The 20,184-nt window shown below is 51.4% G+C and overlaps 1 protein-coding gene across 1 annotated transcript in view; it reads left to right on the top strand.

Moving 5' to 3' along the window:
- The window catches only part of nlk2 (nemo-like kinase, type 2), a 40,169-nt gene that overhangs the window by 6,186 nt on the left and 13,799 nt on the right, over nt 1-20,184 (top strand). Inside the window, 4 exon segments of the mRNA XM_049001504.1 lie at nt 11,173-11,302; nt 12,075-12,130; nt 18,358-18,464; nt 18,962-19,047. Coding sequence (XP_048857461.1) covers nt 11,173-11,302; nt 12,075-12,130; nt 18,358-18,464; nt 18,962-19,047 — 379 coding nt within the window.

The following is a 20,184-nucleotide window of genomic DNA, read 5'->3' as shown; positions in this document are numbered from 1 at the left end:
CAAACACAGACAGCGTGTCCCTGTTCAGGGCCATTGATGGTCTGTCACTCAAGGCCCTCTCGCAGCTCCTCTCGCAGCTCCTCTCGCAGCTCCTCCTGAAGTTAATTGCACTATTGAGATTTTGAATGTTGCCAGATCCAAATAGCTCACCATTATGTTCCTCGCCACCTGGCTTTTTCACCCCATTCCCACCCCCACCGTCCAGACGGCGACATCAGCGTCCTGTCCCAGGGATTATTAAGCCTTTGGGTTTATTTATTTTGTGTGCAAGTGGGGGGGGGGAGGGGGTTGGAGTTATTGTGGCAGCTCCGGGACTCTTGGTACGTCCTGCGCCAAAAGTTGGCATCGAGAAGAGCGACGGCAGTCGAAGGCAGGTTTTACGAGGCCTGGGGGGCTGCGGAACGGCCCCGACTCACCTTATGGAGCGCGGGACAAGCCGGGCTGCTCAGTGCAGCTGTTTTCCCTTTTTTCTGTAAACTCCCCCATCTTTCCTTTGGACTTGGTGTGACCTGACTCCCTCTGGATAATCTGATTGGAGGAGCCGTGTGAACAGTAGCTGGCTGGAATGGCAACCGCGTGTTGACGACAGGTGTCTAACCGGTCCTCTGCTTGCGTGGCGTGGTGCCTACGTGGGTGGAGAATGCGGGATTATGCATGTATTTATACGTCAGTGATCTCAGAGAAATTTGGGGGGTGTACAAGTGGGACCAGCTGAACTGGATGTCGGACTCTGGCTCTCTTTATCATTGTGTAACCTCAGAGGCCTACAGTCATTATTCAGAGCTTCATTTTTATTATTAGGTTTGAATTAAACTGTTTGATTTCTGGGACGACTCTTTAACCCGCTTCATTTGACTAATCCTCTTTTTCAGTCTGTGAGACCTGTTGGATGAAACTAAATTTATCTTTTGGGTGGTATGCTTTCAGTTTTGATGGGAGAGGTAACAGATTTGCCGGTCGCCTGCGGTCACTGAAAATGGAAGTAGGTTTCGATCGGCAGCAATTTTCCATTGGAAAATGCTTCCTTCTCCGGTGCATTTTTTGCTGGGTGATTTTTGATAAAAGTTTGACATTCTCAGGACCCCCTGTTCTTTGAAATGGACTGGGCACCATTTTCAGATTTCCCCCCTTATTGTCTTTGTGTTTTTTGTCTGTTGAAAATGAACATAAATCACTCTGAAATACTTTTATGACGAGCTTTCTTGTTTAGATGAAAAGAACGCATTCAACCAAATGAAATTGGCTTGCAGCAGCAGTCACCTGTTCTTGGAGTTAAATTCTCGACTTGCTCCCCGTCAAACAAAACTGGGACCTGGGCGTATTGATGCCCAGGTAGCAGGCAGTCCCGAGGATATTTTCAGATGGGGGGGGGGCAGTTTGCCCACCTGGGAATGGACTGTCGGACCCGGACATGGAGACACATCCATGGCACTTCTGCCGCAGGAGATGGGGCTGGCTGCAGCTGGGGACCCCTGCAACCTGGCACGTGCAGGGTTAAGCAGCTCGCACTGCGGCGCTCTGCGTGGGAGAGCACGGGGGGGGGGGGGGGGGGGGGGGGGCACTGCAGCTGATTAGAGCATCCTGAGGAAATGTGGAAGATGGCCGATAAAGCCATCGATTAGGAGACTCCGGGGAGAGCAGAGGCAGGCTGCAGCTCCAGCGTCTTAATTACACCCCTCAGCCCCCCCCCTCCACAACAATCAACACCACGCAGCCCCCTTCTTCCTTTTCCTGTTTGCTGCGCTGTTTATTGCTCTGTGGAGCTGACTGCCCCTTCTGTCAGAAGCCAGGGTGGGGGAGGGGGCTGGGTTTGGGGGGGGCGCAGTGCCCCCCCCCCCCCCCCCCCGCTGTCCCCGGCTCCAGTGAGAATGGCTCCTGGAACAGTGGGATCCATTTGTCTGACATCTCCTTCAATAAACAGTAGTACCTCTGCCCAAGAGAGAGGAAAAATCTCATTGTTTTTGTATTGTGTGTGTGTGTGTGTGTGTGTGTGTGTGTGTGTGTGTGTGTGTGTGTGTGTGTGTGTGTGTGTGTGTGTGTGTGTGTGTGTGTGTGTGTCAGAGAGACTGACTGCACATGCATACACCCCATATGTACATATACCTGTCGAACTGTCAACACGCATGCTCATACATGTGCTGGCACCATGTGATGCTGCGAGGTGACTTTGTTTTGTTTTTTGTCACATCGCCCCCCCCCACCCACCCCCCGCTCAAACTGAGGACACATTTTGTGCAAGCATTCGAAGGCAATGTTGTTTCCCTCCCTTCATATTGATGACTGTTACCATGCCGACGATGTGGAGTGAAATGCATTTCTGCGCGGGGGGTTTCCCCACTCCACAGATTTCCTGGCGATACGCGGCCTGAACCCCACGTCTGATTCCGCTCCTCAGGGCCCGGAGATGCACAGAATTCCCGCTCTCGCAACTCCACTCCAAACCTTCACTTTATACCTTGGTACTTTTTCACATTCCAGGCTTAGATTTGTCATCGTACTTTTTCAGTTCAAACTGTTAGCGAAGAACACAGGCCATTATTTTTCCGTAGCTCGATACATGCATAGTTTGCCATGCCGTCTGGGAGAAACTCCCAAAATGCTGGGTTTCCTCTGCCTGTGTACGCAGACCCCCCTCCGGTGACTTGTGCTTTTCCCGTTTTGTCCTCCCCGGTCTGGGGGCGATCTGCCCTAAGACTGCTGCACTCCCGGTGTTTTCAGGGCTGCCGATGCCGTTCCGGCAGTCATCTGGTTTAATCCCCAGTGTGGGTCTCTCTGCATCTCATTGGGTCCTGACCTAGATGATTGCTCATTATGAATTATACCCAAAAATTAATAAAAAAGCATTCTCTCTTTTTTTAATTATTTAAAATGGCATGTTTTATTTAATGTTCCTGGCACCTATGAATTATGCTGCTTGTTTTAATCTACCTTCAGTTGTCTCAAGGGATACGCATTTCTGAATTGGAGTTTCCTCATGGTCTTTTCGTGTTGCATAAGATGGTGTATCTGACAGTCCCCATTGAGAGTGGTTGAACGGTAGCTGATGTTTGTGGTGTCATGGAGTCAGTGTTTGTGTTCGTTGCCTGAATGCTTTTGCTGGTTTTTGAGGCGCGACGCAGAAGCTTTTGGGTCAGGATGGGGGTGTGGCTGTCTTCCCTGGTCCCGCATAACCATATCTCCGCAGGACACCCGCCCCCCTGCCTGTGGGGCCCCCCGCAGCCACCTGTCGCTGTGACTGTGAGATAACGGCGGCCCCGACCAGTGCTCTGCAGAGAGGCGCGTATACGTCCGCGGGCCTACAGCCATGTGAAAGAGGAAGTGAATGGCGGGGCAGGAAGTGGGCTCCTCGCACCGCCGTTCTTGTTAAAAGTCAGCGGGGCTACCTCCCAGTGGTTTGTCTTTCTATTTTCCTCTTCAGTCCCTACCCCAAGGGGGAAGGGCTGCCTGCCGATTGGTCACTGCCCAACCAATGAAACGTTATGGATTTTCTTGTCTTTACTGTCCTGTGTGCTTGTCCTCAGCATGTGTCCTCCCATGTCTCCTGTCCACCTCCACGCCACCCCCCCCCCCCCCCCCCAAAACCGTAATTACCAAACTTATTAGGCTGCCATATGTTTGCCTCGCTGATCCTATTGAGAAGGCTTTCCTTCAGGTGCTGGTGGGTGGGGATGGAGTGTGTTCTGATAATGATATGTGCTGGTGTCCATCCAATTATCTCCCCACCTCCCAGCAAGGCTTGCCCTTTGCTGAACCCTTGGCAGGGGCTGTAAAGCTATCAGCATTGCAGGTCCTGCTTAGGAGAGCATGGTACAGGGGGCATGAGGCGTCTGGGCACCCCCTACCCCCAAAGCAGTGTTCATAGGCTTGTGTCTTTCTGCACATTACTAAGGATCTTGAGCAGACTCTACATCTCGCCGCTCTCTGTCTCTCATGGCGAATGGGCGTTTTGTCTCTCCTCCACTGTGATGCCTTCTCTCCAGGGCTCTGTACGAACACGTCGTGTTTTACTTTGACACACTGAGGAGGAAATGGAAGAATATTTGATTTTAGTAAGAGGTAGTGTTCGAGTGGGCGAGAGACAGCGGCTCTCTCATCTTCATTTTTGCTAACTTCTACTGTATTCTGTTTTCTGCGCCGGCGAGCAGAGCAGGGAGTACAGACATTGCCGGTCATTCATGTTATCTGGCACCATCTGCTGCCGGAGGTTTTGTGCGCCGTGCGTTAGTGTGCGACTCGCATGCACCGCGTCTTTCCTGCTACCGAGTACCACTACTGGCGGACAGATGATTGCATTCCGGTCAATACCAGATTGTCTGATATTACCAATACCAGGTAACCTTCAAGCTCCACAGATCTGCTGCGAAACTGATGTCAGTGACGACAGTTAAGATCCTGTGAATGTGTGCAGTCAGACATCAGCAAAGTTCGTCCAACTTGGGAGGCTGTAGCGAGCTTGAAAGTGGTGAATGTCTGATTGTCCAGTGCAATCATCTCTGCTATTTTAGTAATTATGTCTCCTGCCCTGGTGCTGGTACCTTTGGACACTTTGGACTTTTAATGAATATCTGCTGATACCGATTCGCTGTCTGATATATCGTGCTTCTCTAGGTCCCACTGCCTTGCGGGGGGCAACCAAACTGGGATGGGTGGACAGGGAAAGCGCTTTGATGTAAGATGATTAAGCTATTAGCGGGTCTGTGCTGGTAAACCCTCCAGATTAATTAGTCCCCATATGTAGCGGTGTGAGCTACCAGCCCCAGGCGGCTAGCGCTAATGCCCATGCTATCGGCATAGCCTGCTGGGGCTCCATGAGGTGTTGCTAATGACACCAGTTGTTAAGGAAGGTGGTCCGCCATCCTAGCCTCAATCCTTCGTTCCATTTGATTCAACACCCAGCATATATTTTTTTTCCATTGCTGGTCTGTCTGTCCTGTTTTCTTATGATTTGAGGTCTGTGGTGGCAGCGGAGGACCTGTTGTCCCACTGCTCTGTCACCCTGTCACCATTTAACAGCTGATCCGGAGTCACTGCAAACAGAGGATGACTGTCACACACTCCTGTACCCCCAGCTGTGTTGGAGTGAACGCCTTCCGATGCAGCCGTTTCGTACATGAGTCGATTAGGATTCTGGAATGAAATTATGCTTTAATGATTTGTGAGCACATTTCGTAACTCCTGTTAAGGGCTCGGTTCAACAGGCATTTCATAATGGAAATGAGGCTGGGTGTTTAAACGGAACATCTGACAGCACAGAGAGGGATCCCAGGTCTGCATCCCGTGCTGTGGGTGCCGGTGTACATGGTGCTGGTGTGGGAGGCGAGCCTCTGTGTCCCTGGGCTCCCCAGCTTCATGTCTCAGTCCCGTCTCCGAGATCCGGGCACCTGCTGCCTTTTCAAACCGCCAGCCTTGAGTCAGACGTTTTGTGTAGGATCACACCTTTTGGGGGAAGAAAGCGATTTGCCCACATGACTGGTGAGCCCGTCTGCGTTGACTGTCATGGAATCGTGGCCGCGTACTTGCAGGAGTCGCGTTTGGGGCAGCTTGGATCTCAAGGTCTCGAATATCACTCTTTCATTTTCAATAAACGGACCTCCCCACCCCCGCAGGTTACCTTAGAATCCGTTCACACCGTTACTCGTTACGATGGTGTTCTTTAGGGGTTATTGGTTGGTTTGTGAACCTGCCTTTCTGCAGAGTCCTCAGCTATGTCATATTTCCAGCCATAGGGCAGAATGCAATGTTGTGCATCTCCCCACGGTAACCCCCCACAGCCCGAAAGACACATTTACAATGCAGAGAGCAGCCACTCTGCTCTGCCCACATGCATGAATTCCCCTCAACGGCACTTCCTGTGATGTCTGTCTGTCTGTCAGCCATCCGAGCTGACACAAGGACTTAGGATTATAAAGGCCCGTGTGCAGTCAGGCCTGGGTCCTGCTGGGGCCCTAGGGCCCCTCCTGAAATGGCCTCCCTTCTGGTAACCAAAAACCACTGTTTCTCATCTGCTGATCCTACTATCCCATCATAAGGATCAGCCCTTTCTTGTTTTGTGGTGTATTTCTGTGCATTTTGTAAAAAACGCCTTGTTTCTAGTTTCCTGATCCACGTCGCCGCAGTTTTGACAGTCTTATCAGGAGCGCGTTGTCAGCGTGGAGCTGTTAATTACCCGGCAGGGCAGAGGGGGAAGAAAAGCTGGCTTTATTTTCTCTGTAAATAGCTCAGGTGCCCTTTAAGACGAGGTCGTGCTGAGCGCGGCGTTATCTAATCTGCAGGCGCGACTTTTCCTCAGGACACCGTTCCTGCATTTGGGGCTGGCCAGAACGCGCTCTGTTGTTCCATCAAATGCCTGTTTCTGGATATTTGAGCCGGAGACTTCCTGATGAGATAAAAACCAACATTTTCAGATTCCCCCACCCCCAAGCAAGCTCCCAAGCTCTTGTCTCACGTGGTCTGCACAGAACACCGTTACATTCTGTTAGATTCGTGCTTCTGTTCTGCCGTTGCACGTTAATCGCTTAATTGATCCACGGGTTCATACATTTTTATCCATTCATGTGGGTTTTTTGGGAGAATTACGGAACCAGGGTACGATGACTGAAGCCGCAGTGACTGGCATGTATACATAATTATTCTTTCCCTCTCTCTTTCCCTAAACCCCCCCGCACCCCCCCCCCCCCCCACCGTGTACTCTGCCCTGGGCACGTTAGAATCATCCCGCTTCCGAGTCTGTTATACTTTTAATTTGTGAATAAGTAGGCCGTTGACCCAAATCCGCTGAGCGCTTCAAAACCGCCCGACGCAGCGACCAGGACTCGTTGTTAAGCTCCCCCTCCGCCGGTCAGCAAGGACACTGTGCAGCCCGTCTGTGTCACCATGGTTCGGGGACGGCCATCGTTACCTGTCGTCCGTGTGCCAATCACTGCGGGCCGCCGTACAACAGCATGGGGGCTTCAGCTTTGCATTAAACCTGTTCTTCATTCATTATGCAGACATATGCAAATTCCCACTGATTCGTCTAACGAGCCTGAGCTCCAGCTTTAAACAGAATCATAACCGTTGATGAGGCCGCCGTACGGTCTCCGACTGCGTGGTTCCTCGCTCTCGAGCAGTCCTCCTGCGAAACAACTCTCAAGCCTGTTACGGTACCGGGGCACGACCTGCGGAATTAACAGGGTCAGGGGGAGTGGCCTAGGGGGCCGTCGCACTCGGCTCGTCCGCATGGGGGCCCTTTGGGGATGATTGTGCCGCCTGGGTGAGAGGCCCCTTCAAAGCGTCCAGAGGATTTCCTGCTATGCTCTTTGATGTCTCTGTGCAAGTATTTGAAAAATGCAGCGAGCGAGTGAGAGAGCTGTGCGTTTGGGCCCCAGGGCCGTCAGGCACGTGGCTGATAGGAGGAGATGGGGGTACGGCTGGGGGTGGACTGTTGATCAGGAAGATAGACAGCAGTACCCTGAACTTGATTGAGTCTCACTTTGGCTGCTTACTCTGTGCTAACGGTTCCACTGGTGCTGTTATCTTTGTAGGTCCAGGGTTTGCGTGCTTTTGGTTCATTTTTGCCTGCACTTATTCTTGCGATAGCCTGATTTGTCGATGAGACCTTCGATTAAAATGTAAGCATTCTAATGGTATCGCTCTCCTTTCCTGATAAGAGTCAAACAAAACCGCAGTCTGATTTTACAGTTACTTATAGCAAGAACCTTCTACACTGCCAGTGCTGCTGCCAACATAGCATTTAAAAACTGTGGATGTGGGCAAACCTGCAGTGCACTGTGGGATAACGCGTAAATGCATGCTTTGTTTTTCATCCGATGATGGATTTTTTTCCACCTGGACATATGCTGAGTGAGGTGGTGTGAGCTTTAGAGGATGATATTTGCCATCTGTTTGCTCCAGAGGGTCAAAACGTTTAGAATGTGACAGAACGAAATGACACGTGGATCGCTATGATCCCTGTCTGGCCTGAGGCTCTCAGCAGCTGGCGTGATAGGTTGGGCTAAAGGGAGATGTGAGCGTGGGAGGTCAACAGAGACTCTGGAGGTCTGATTTTCAAGGTGCCGCCTCTGATTTACCATGGATATGGGACAGCATGTTATGGGGGTCTCCTACCTTTCTTGCCCCCCCATCGGTGGTCTCCTGCCCGTCATGGCTCCCTTGCTCACAGTTGAAAAAGACTCAAAATCGCAGAGACTCAAAAGTATCTGCGTTGAAGTAACTTGTAGTACCTCTGGTCAGTCCAGATGTTACCTTGAGTAACTCTTACACCCAAACTCATTAATCGACTGCTCTTGCCATTCAGCAGTCCAGCTTGACGTGCCAGTTCTCAGTGCTCGCAAATGGTCTTGTCTTAAGGGGAGATTTTGAAAAGGAATGAGGGAATTTGACATGCGTGAGGGTCACAGGTAATCTCGGATTGGCTTCTACCAGCTGTTCGCGTGATACCCACTTAACCTATTCGGTAATCGCAAATGCAAGCAGATCACCTGGGTCTGCAGTATGTGTTGTAGAGGATCATGTGGACCCATCCAGCTGTTTTGCAGATTAAACATGTACAGATGCCAGAAGCCCCCCCCCTTTCCTGTCAGTGCATAGTCAAATTGAAGAGCGCCTTCTCCCGCGTCAGCCTGTTCTTTGGGCCCCGGCCCGTTCATGGCAGCAGTGTTGGCTGCCGGACCTTGTTAAGGGAAGAGTGTGCGCGGTAGCGTGAAATTGCTGCGCCTCTGCTTCCCTCATTAGCCTTGCAGACTAAAAAGATACCTATTAATAATAAACAAAGAGCAGCTAGCCTCCATTTTCCTTAAACAAGCCCTTGATGCATATCACTGCCCCCATTTAATCCGGCCAGTGGGAGTGGGACCTGTTGCTGGCGTTTTGGCCCAGTCCGTCTCAATCCGACTTTTGCAATAAAAATACAAGTATCGCCATCCCAGTGCCAGCGCCTCTGCTGCCCCACTCGGGATGGTCCGGTGAGTCTTGATCCATGCGGGAATGTTAACCACGGGGACAGAATTAATGTTCATAGTTGCCGGAGCAGTCCTTTGCTAGACCAGGCTGTCAGTCAAGCTCTCTAGGAACACGGCTTGGCCATTAGGGCGGAGACCATACTGTCCTGCAAAGACATACAAAGGAGATACAAAATTATATGCAATCCCCGTCCTTTTCCGAATGGCTTCTTTAAAGCATAAGTCAGAAATGGTTATCCATCCAGCATCTTTATGATTTCTTGACGTCGTCAGGAACAGACAAGAAGATCCAGCTGCGGTGATAGAGGAAAAAACACAACACTGCTGGTTTGTTTCTAGTCTTGTAAGATTTACATCATTTGATTGTTTCAAGAAAATGTTTTCTGCGTTGGTTGTTCTGTGTTGTCAGGCTAGTTTAATTAAATGGTCTCCTTACTGATTTATCCAAAAAGCCTAGCTAGTCTAGCGTGGTTAGGGCTCTGTTGCTTTATCGGGGGGGGGCTCACTCTCTGTTTCTATTTGTATTTATTTTTTTCGATGAGGGCGTCTGCAAAACTATTGCTACAGTGCATTTATGAGTCGGGCTGTAATCTTTCCTGGGAACGTTTGTTTTCTGTGGCCACTTTCTTGGGTAATGTGAGCTTAATGCACACTAGAATGCGTTCTCCATGGTCAGACAGCCCTGAGGAAACACAGAAATGATGACAAAGGAGGGTTAACTTTTTGGATTAATTCTCGTACCGGCCTTCGCCCTTGTCTACAGCCCCCTTTAAAAACTTTCGTATAGCCTTGGTTCTCAGGACATCCTTCAGAGGACAGGCATTTTAAAATTGAGCACCAGGGAGCACTCTTGGAAGATGCCCTCTTCCCTTTCATGCAGTCAAGGTGGGCGTGGCCACTGTGGCAGAATTGTCCAGAACCCGATGAGTCGCGAGGCTTTTCTTCAAGGGTCCCTGTAAGGAGATTGGGTGCTACTAGTGGGAGGCGGGCACCGGGCTGGCCTTTAGCCACGCTCCTGTTTATAAGATGTCCTCTGCTGTCTCCTTTTGTCTGCCCTGAGGTGACAGGCGCGTCCCAAGGTTGTGGCGGTGGGCTGTGCTGCAGAGCAAGCCCAGATCCGCAAGTAAGGGCCTCTCTTCTGCCTCCCTGTTTCCCGCTTGCACAGTACAACAGCTGGAAGTGGAAATTCAATTAATCCAGTAAATTGTAACAAAAATTAACGCTGAACATCACCGGCAACAGTGCTTCTCTCTCAACCAATCATCAGCAGTCTTTTTGGCGGCTTGCTTTTCTTACTCCAGTAGGGCTACCACCATGTGTTGCTCTCGTGCCATTTGTCCAGCCTGGTGCTCAGTTTTTGGTGGGCTTAGTAGTGACCACGTGTGATGCATCTCTCATGAAAGGTCTTCCCCTCTGGTCCACCCATTCCATCCTCATCTTCCTGCCACTTCCTCATTTTCCTTGGTGTCACGATGTTCGGTCCAGCTTGTGAATCACATGGCTCAGCCTCTCCTCGAGGCAGCCTTAATCATTCATGGTTCCGCCCCAGATCCACAACACCCTGATGTGCCCAACTCATCCTTTGTTCTGTTTCTCTCCCCGGCTTGGCACTGTCCCAGAGAGATCCTTTTGCACGCCCTGTTCTGTAGCTGGTGGCCAGACGGTTTTATTGGTCTACTGCAGTCTCCCTGCCCTCCTGAAAGCCTGACTTGGCTCACCTCGGCCCAGATACCATCCTGCAGTATCTTTCTCTTCTTGATTCATATTTAATGCACTGCGTCAGGGTTTCAAGTGCAGTGAAATGTGTTCTACATCTTGTCGAGTATACATACAACTTCTCTATCCCCTGAACTGGGCCTTGAGGAACACCTGAGTCGTGTGGGTAGAATCGGTCAGTGAACACCACCAATAGATTGCACTCTGTTTGTGGGGTCAGGTGGGTTTGTACATTAGTACAGATATCCTGCTAAGAGGTGTTCTGCTCAGATAGCATGGAAAGGGCAGTTACTGTGAAGCTCGCTTGCAATTCATTAAATGTGACGGAATTGTAGACCCAAAAAGTAATGTTGTGTCTGATCAGTGTAAGTCAGGCTGGCACAATATATTTTTAGCTTGTTGGCACCAGTGGTGTGATTTCAAGGTTTGCTGCATACCTTCATCCCTGAACCATATGGTCGCTTCCATTCACTTCCTACACTCCCCCACCCCCCAGGTCAGTCACAGACCCCAGAGATGGGAAACGCGTCGCCCTGAAAAAGATGCCCAACGTCTTCCAGAACCTTGTCTCCTGCAAGAGGGTCTTCCGTGAGCTGAAGATGCTCTGCTTCTTCAAGCACGACAACGTGAGTGTCTTGGTAAAGGGGGGGGGGGTTGTGTCCCAGTGCTACCAGGGGGGCGACCTTAGCTACTGTGCTCCTAGACCCAATTCCAGGAAGGTAACAAAATGTTAACATTCAACTTTTTCAAAAACTCTTTAGAGAACATGACACAACCTTCATGCCTTGTGACCACGTAGATTTTTTTTTTTTCTTTCAGTTCACTCATTTATAGATTTTTTTTGGCACCTTTAATGATTTTTGGCTTGCTTCATCCACTCTCTCCCCATTCCTTTCTTTTGCCCCCCATCTCAACTTTGGCAATTATTGACCTTTGACCGTAGCCCCTGGAGCCGTCGTTTTTGAATCTTCCCTGAGGCTGACCTCCTGTGTGACCCACCGGTCGTGGCCCGCAAGCTGTTCCCGAATTGCATTCCGAGGGAACACTCTTGTGTGAACGGCCCGACCTTTAGAGGTTAAAGGTGATGCGGCTTTCTCCGCACCGCTCCAGTGGGAGGCTGATTACCCTTGAGGGTTCAGCTCCCCCTTTTCAGTCCCCCCACTGTGTTTACACTGTGACGATGGAGTGGAGAATCCTCTTGTTAACGCTGATACTGTCGGAAGTGGCCTCCATCTTCCTATGTATCCTGCTGTCATATGACCTATGAGTTGGCATCTCTGACTGCCAGTCCGGCCCAGCATGACGAGATGCTATGTGACAACCACCACCACCCCCCCCTACCTACCCCCACCCCCCCCGCCTGTCGCTGATGGCCCTGGCCTTGTCTCCTCTCCGCAGGTCCTCTCGGCGCTGGATATCCTGCAGCCCCCCCACATCGACTACTTTGAGGAGATGTATCCTGACTTGGCATTCGGGTATCGACCCGGGAGGCCCGTCAGCTCGGCTTCATCCGCAAATAGATGGGGGCGGGAATATAGGAGGGAGTAACTGGGGTGGTCCTGTTTGCCGTCATCCTTACTGCTGTTGCCATGAGTGATGCCGACCATCGCTACGGTGACTGATCGGGCCGGTATATTTGTTACCGAATGGCTGCTGCTTTGACTTTTCTTGCCCATGCTCCTTTCCCTCATTCCTGCCAGGGTAGCTGAGGCTGCTGTACCTTCTACACCTCCCTTATATCCTACTTATCATTTCATCTGAGCACCCAGAAGCACAGCGACGCCCGGAGAGACTCTATGGCCTACCTGGGTCTGTTGCCCCCGCTGTTCGAAGGGTCATTAGGAAACATGCCGTGTCTGTACTCCGAGGCACAGCGCTGGGCCTTGAGTCATCTGACCGGTGTCACCCCTTATTCAGCCCACTGATGGGGGTGGGGTATATAGGCTGACAAGGATGAATCCAAAAAGTCAGGTCCAATGCGTCCTTAGGGAGCGCCGCTGTGTACATTACAGCTGTTAAATGAGCTGTGGCCCTAGCAGTCTTCAGGCCACCCCAGACCCCTCCCCACAGTACTCTCTGTCCCAGTACACCTCCTCTCCTGTTCAGAGGGGATTGCTGGAAGGGTTAGGGCCCAGCATCGTTCCACGCTCTCTCTCGCAGCCGGGTGTAGTGTTTGGTGTAGCGTGCAGCGCTGGCTGGCTGCTGTGGTCGGCCGTCGGTGAATTCTGTAGCTGTGTGGCCGATGGTACAAGACAGAGGGAAGGAGACATTGTATCGTCGAGGTCTTGGTTGACTCTTTCTGTGTGTTTTTAGTTATTGATTTTTTATTTTTTTTGGGGGGGGTGTATTACAAAAGGGGCCTGTAAATGGAGCATAATTCAGCTGGGCAGTCACTGACAGGGCTAACCGCCCTATGGTCTCCCCTCCCCCCAAGCCTCTTCAGGGGCATCAGGGGACAGTCTACCAGGCTTGATGGCCGACTAGGGTCTGTTTGGCTCTCATGAAATGTGGTTCAGGCTTTAAAAGTATATCACTCACCTGAAACAGGTTAGGCCAGGGCTCTGTCGTTAAAAATTACAAAAGGGATCAGGTTGGGTCAACCTCGTGTATGATTCTGACATTTCTGAAAATAGAGGTTTGGTTTTGCAAACAAAAGAGGAAAAAGGTGCTTATTTTTTAATGTTGACATGATCAATCTTTGTTTTGACAATGTCGACAGCACATAGATGAAAATAATTAATGTGCTTAGTATTTAGTTTACATTGAATTAATTGACTCGGCATATAATGAAAGTGTATTCAGGAGTCTTTTCTTTTGGGGTTGGGGTGTGAAAAATGATCAGTCTGCCCTTTAACCTCAGGGTCCAGTCAAAGCCAGTTCTCCTACCCCAGGCCTGTTACACTCTCCCTAATTTGCACACGGTACGGTCTCCTGGATCATGTTAAATCGCAGCCACGCGGCAGATTAAAACGTACAGGACACACCCTAGCCATGGATTATTTAAATTAAGCACTCACTTCTTGTGAGTTGTGGATGGTCTGCTCTCGTAGGGATTGAACACTTTTTATATTAGTTAGATATTTTTATGCCCGATTTTAGTTTTTGACATAATTTCTTTTTAACCTCCAGTTTATTATCATGATCAGTTTATTTTTGTCTGGAATTCCCACGGTTTATTAAAACGTTCGGTTTTGAAGTCTGATTAGGCACATTAGGCACTGACGTGCCCCCAGTGGCATTTCAGTAGCAGAGACCAGGGCAGCAGTTTCTGTAGAAGTTACAGCAGTGCAGTGCAGGGTGGGGTGGGTGACTGTCTTTATGAAAATTCCCAGAATGCTTTGCTAATGGAGAAAAGCATTTCTCCTTAGGTGGTTGGGGCCGTGGGGTCAGTCTTCTAACAGGCATCCTGGCAACAGCAATGTGTGGCCAGTAGACGGTTTCTGAGGGGGACAAAACACTTCCTTTGTTTGTCAGTGCAATTTCTGGCACATGTGACATCCCCCCCTTTTTTTTCTACAAGTGACAATCTATGAATATTGTCTCCTCTTCGCTGCAAAGCACTGATTCCTGATATGTGCAAACGGTAAGACAAGCTCTTTAGCCATTAATTACAAAGGACTTGGCTGTATACTACAGGAATGGTTAATGTGTGTGTGTCTTTGGGCTCCTCCCCCAGGACCTGCACGTACCTTTGGTAAAACAATGTAAACCTGAAGAGGGAGCCCAGTGCATTCTGGGTATAGTGCCACTGGGCCACGCTGCGATAAGATGCAGCAGGTCAGAGAGTTGAGGGAGCATCGTGCTTTCTTTCAGACGAATGGGGGCTGGAATGATCCATCAGCCCCCACTTAGGTTTTTCTGCCCCACTTGCCTTCATCCCCCAGCCTTTTGTCTCCGTGGTTACATGTTCTCGGCCCCTGTGAGATGGAATGGAGACTGGTGGGTATGGCACCCAGGTGGGAACAGTGAACTTCCCTGAGCTTAGCCCACCCCCCCCCCAGCCCCCTTGCTTTAGATCACAGCCGGAGATCTCCCCCCTCTAAAAGCCAAGCGCAGGAGCACCTTGAGTCTGCGTGCCCCCTTTCATCCCTGCTCAAGCCCTTCATTTTATCCTTTAATCTTCTCCTCCTCTCCACCCACGGCATTCTTGCCGCGAATGCATCCCGTCGACCTTCTGAACAAACGCGGAGAACGAGCACTGAGTTGACTCGGTGTCAAGAAAGACGTTTTTTTTTGTTGTTGTTACGAGTGATAGTGATTCTTGCTACAGATGTCAGCTACACCTGTTTGACTCCAACGTGGCGTGCGTAGCTAAAAAGCCAAAGACGTTCATTTGAATCTCTCGGGGATTCTCTTCTCCATTGGGCGTGTTTTGTTTCTTTTACAGCTAAGCTTTTGTGGGTGTGGATCTGTGCACCCTGTCAAGGTAACGAGGGAGGGGGGCACCCCAGGCTGGACCCAAGCCTAAATGCCAGTGTACCTTTGCTAATTCTGGCGCTGGTCCGACCTGTATGTCACCCAGCGTGACATAAGATCCATGTTATGCTTCCTGATGTCAGTGTGTGGCTCAGTAGGTTAGAATTCTGTGCCTGTCGATTCAAATCCCAGGTTCGGCAGAGTGATTTCATCGTTGGGACCTTGAGCATAGTCCTTAACCCCCGGTTGCCCCACAGACTGCTTTTTCAAAAATGTTTGCTGCTTTAGACAGAAGCATGTGTTGTATTAAAAAGAAAAAACTAAAAAAAAAAAACATTAAAATTACAAGGGAATTCCATTGTCTTAGGAGAATTGTGGCCACTGCTGTGGCCATCGATGAAGGACAAATGAGGAGCAGCCCACTCTGACTCAGCCCCTGAACATCTCACTCTTGTCTGAACGTTCCTTGTGTCAGCAAGGGGTTAAATTCTCCCTTCGCCTATTGGCCGGCTATTTTTAATGACATTTAGTTAATCCCCCACCACCGCCCTCTTTGCCACTGGGATGTACAGGGAAGCAGGTAGGAGCAAAGCCGGTGACCAAACATGTGGCGGCCCCTGATCTCCAAGGAGGGATTACTGTTGTACCCTTGAGCAAAACTTGAATTTGCATGAGCTGAGGCCGGAGGGGAACGTGTGAGGCTCTTACGCCAGGCGGGTTGAGTTGGACAAAAGCTTGTGCCGGGCGCTGTAAGCGAGCCTCATTACGGTGACCCATCTGGAGGGAGCTTGGGGCGGGTGGGGCATGAATGCCACCGCGTGGACTTTCAGGCGGAACGGAACGTTGTCAAGGCGAGCAAGTGTGCCTGCCTGCCTTTTTTATTTTATTATTTACATTTTTCCCATGTCCGTGTGCAGTGTGTGTTATCCAGAAAGAGTGTGGGGAAGCCACAGCAGTGAGATGCTGGCGGAGGCATCGGCGTGTGACTGTAGAGGCTTGGCGAATAGCCTGTGAATAAGCGTCACGCGTTTAATTTCGACGTTGGCGTCCCGCTAGGATGCCGTAAATAGCCGCACTCGCCAGCTCGGGCTCGAGCCGGCGCGATGCGCAGTAACGATGGCTAACAAGCGACTCCCACGCACCGCCAGGGACGCAATGCAAAGGTGAGGCGTGCTTAATTAAGAGCAGAATCACGGTGACGGCAATTTCGAGGCCACCCCCCCCGAAAGCAGGGTAATTAGCGCGGCTCAGCGTTTGTGTGTTCTGGCATCCGTTGTGCCTCTGGCGTTTTTTTTTTTTTTTTTTTTTTTACACTTTTATGATTGGGGGGGGGGGGGGGGGGGGTCGCATGGCTACTCAGCCCACCTTACTCTCTCCAGTTCTTCTGTTTCAAGATGAAAAGGCACGTTGAGGCATTCCGACTTAACTGTGACTTTACAGCCTCCCGCTGCTCCTCTGGCAGTTCGGAGTCTGGCGTTAGTGGGGGGGAAGTGTGGGGTGGGGTGGGGTGGGGGGGGGGGGGGGTGTAGCCATTGCAGACAGAACCGGTGCTGAAAAGCCTGCTTATTTCCTTCTCAGAAATCGGCTGTTACGCCGGCAAGGAAACCTGGTGGTGGTCTGTCGATCGGATCCCGCTCAGTTCTCACTGGTGAGACACTGTTGGGAGTTTCATCTGGGAGGGGTTTTCGTAAGTCGTAACGCAGAGAGAGAGAGAGAGAGACAGAATTTCCCCACACTCTTACAGCAATGAACAGTGGTAATTTTGGCATCTGTAAGAGTGGTATGGGAGAGTGGGGTACGGAGTGGGGGCTGAAGATATTGATCGTCTTTCCCCAACTCCTGCCCCAGGAACTGAATACGGGAAACCTCTGTGCATCATGCAGATGCTGGTAGTTACAGACAGATGACAGGAGTGACAGAGTAGGGTGGTTCAGGTGAGGGTGGGTGGGGCAGTAACATGACTCTCAGCAAAGATCAGGTACCCATCAGCCTGTCTGGTTACTTTGGTTGGCATGGAAACTCCAGTGAGACCTTTGGGGGATTTGGGTACTGGTTGGGGGTGGGTATCGTTGGTGGGGGTTTGGGAAAAGCACAGGAGCTTTTTGAGACCCACAGAGAGCCTCCACCCCCTGAAGACCGCACACGCGCACTGGGCCACCAGACTCTAACTGGTCTCAGAATGGTTATACCTTACTGTGGGAATGCAGGTCATTTCACTGGGGAGAGGGACAGCCTGCAGCTTGCAGGTGCCAGTGAAAATCTGTGGCAAGTCATCTGCTAATTATATAGTGTGTGGAGGTGGGGGTTCTGGGTAGGGATGCGATGCAGGTGAAATGGCCACAAACTGAGGGTGTTGGCAGGGCACCAGTGCCACCCTTCTGGCATCCCAGACTTATTTGGTGGGGGGTCACACTCAGACTAGCACCTGTCAAGGGGGGGGGGGGGGTGCAATGAGAGAGCCCACCATTCCCAGCTTCCTTGCCAGGAAGTCGGCAGGCACTGGGACATTTGCTGACAGCTCCGGACCGCCAGATTATTCCTGATCAAATCCGAAAGCGCTCGTGCCGTGCAAATTGGGTGCATCCTGTATCTCCACCCACCGAGTGCTTGGACGGGGGTGGAGGGGACACGCGTCTTCTGGGGTTTCCCGATCCCTCGGGGCCTAGCCCGATTTCAGGATGCTGGAGCGACACGGCCTTCAATTAACAAGTGTCCCCCCAGGCCGGCCTGGCTTCTGCAGCCGGTGGAAGGAGGGCTTGGCGACGTGGAGAAGGTGCGAGCGCAGTTCCCCTGAACCTCGCTGTCTTTGTGCGTCAGGGACTGCGCTCTGGGTGCCACGGTCCCTCCGGCTGGCGGCCGATCCCGGCGACGTTGGCGTGTCAGGCTGACGGTGGTAACGTCAGACAGCTGCTCCAGCACACGCCATTTATGTGAGGTTCCCGGCCCATGAGAGTGCAGGCCCAAACTCGATCCCCCATCTGGCCTTATTAATGTGACCCTGAGACAGTGCAGCTCCTTGGGAGGTCCAGCAGTCATTAGTCTGCCAGAGCGACTGCAGGCCTTGTAGCCGTCTCTCGATGATCTGTCTCCTCTAATGAGGCTCCGCACTCCTCGTCTTCCTCCTCCTCCAACTCCTGCTTCTTGTCCCAGGCCACGCTCGATTATCTCTGCCCCCCCCACCCCGGTTCCTTCTTTGTGTAAACAACCCCCCCCCCCCCATTCTGGGCTGTCGTTTTTCCCCCCTTGACTCGCCGGCCCCAAACAGCTACGTGGTCACGGAGCTGATGCAGAGCGACCTTCACAAGATCATCGTGTCACCGCAGCCTCTCAGCTCTGACCACGTCAAGGTCTTCCTCTACCAGATCTTGCGAGGTAATTGGGGGGGGGGGGAGCCTGAGTCACCCCCGCCTGTCTTTGACACGCCTACTCTTGATTGAGGGCCTGATAGGCATGAATTATTGAACTGACAGTGTTTACTAATATTGTATGTCCTAATAGCGGCCTGACGAATTCATGCTTAAATAGAGTGTGTGACTACAGCCACAGTGGTCCAGACTGCGGAGTTATTCATTTAATATTTGCGGCTGTGTGTGTATGTATATGTGCATGTGTATATATATATATGTGTGTGTGTGTGTGTGTGTGTGTGTGTGTGTGTGTGTGTGTGTGTGTGTGTGTGTGTGTGTGTGTGTGTGTGTATATATATATTAATGTGCGAAATGGCTCTCTCAGCCTCCATTGTGACAGGGAAACACGAGAGCCCTCAGGTGTGTGAAGTGCTTTTTGGCCCCTCTCCCATCCCATCCCCCTACCCCCCCACCCCCCAAATGGCTTGAAGCGTTGCCTAATGGCTCTGTTTTTCTTTCCAGGGCTAAAATACCTGCACTCAGCTGGCATCCTGCACAGAGACATTAAACCTGGCAACCTCCTGGTGAACAGCAACTGCGTGCTTAAGGTGAGTGTCCTGGCTAGCCCGGCGGCAGTGTCGTACCGGGGCGCCGCTCGTTAGCGCCTTCTAATTAGCCAGCCCTACTGCTTTGGAGCATGTGCTCGCTATCAGGGCCGTGACTCATGCGCCGCCTGCGTGTGAGAATTACTCCACCTCCGCAGGGCTTGATTTATTTTTACACAGAGCGGGTGGCTTTAAATTGCCCACTGAATGCATGCATCTTTGTGCATGTGTTTGTGTGCGTGCCCTGGGATGAAGAAGCACTTCATCCAGGGTGTAGCCCTGCCTTCTCCCTTGTGTTGCCTGGGAGAGACCTTTCTCTGGATGGATGGATGGATGGATGGATGGATGGAGTATATGCCATCAAGCAGTCATTTGAGTTGTTCCATGAAGGCTCTGCTCGACCACCTCAGGTTGTCTAATGCCATCTGTCATGGCACTGACTTCCACTGTGTGGGGGGTGGGGGGTAGGGGTCGAGGGAAGGTCAGTCCCCCTAGGGCCTACTGGGTTCTGGTGCCCCTGCCAGAGGGGGTATACAGGAAGGAGGGGGGCAGTACAGGCATGCTAACATCAGGGTTTAACTCGCTTCCCGGGAGTAGCCTCACTCCCACCTGGGGTCTGTTTCTACGCGGTTGGCGTTTCACCACCTCGCTGTCTTGTTCTCAGCCACACTTGAGAGCCAGGCTCTCTGCTTGTGTGGGTGATCAGATGCCTCCTGTCTGGGCGCGAGCCAGCAGGGCGGCCCCCGTTTTGATGATGGGCTCTCCCGACACTAGCATTCGCTTCCATAACACAGCATCTCCAACTGTTTTCTTTGTGGGGGGGCGTGGGGGAATCTGAAAGAGAGGCTGTGAATGTGCCACCTCTCCTTCCCGCTGCCTCTTTTTTACGCATGACGTATCGTGGGGAGGAAAAGGCCGATTTAGTGCAGATGAGTGTCTAAAGACAGACCCCCCCCCCCCGTGGAAGTGCACATCCCTGTGGGGAGGCCACATGACGTGCCACCACCGTGCCACACCGGGTGGTGCTCCATCTCAGGGTGTCATTAGTCATGCACCGCATACACCTTAATGCCTTTGCGTCCCGCCCTGTCAGCAAGTACTGGACCGTCCCCAGATGGATCAAATGAGCAGATATCCAAG

This window comes from Brienomyrus brachyistius, unplaced genomic scaffold (genome assembly GCF_023856365.1).
Source record: "Brienomyrus brachyistius isolate T26 unplaced genomic scaffold, BBRACH_0.4 scaffold59, whole genome shotgun sequence".
In the NCBI taxonomy this organism is placed as follows: domain Eukaryota; kingdom Metazoa; phylum Chordata; class Actinopteri; order Osteoglossiformes; family Mormyridae; genus Brienomyrus; species Brienomyrus brachyistius.
This window is presented reverse-complemented; position numbering and strand designations above follow the sequence as displayed.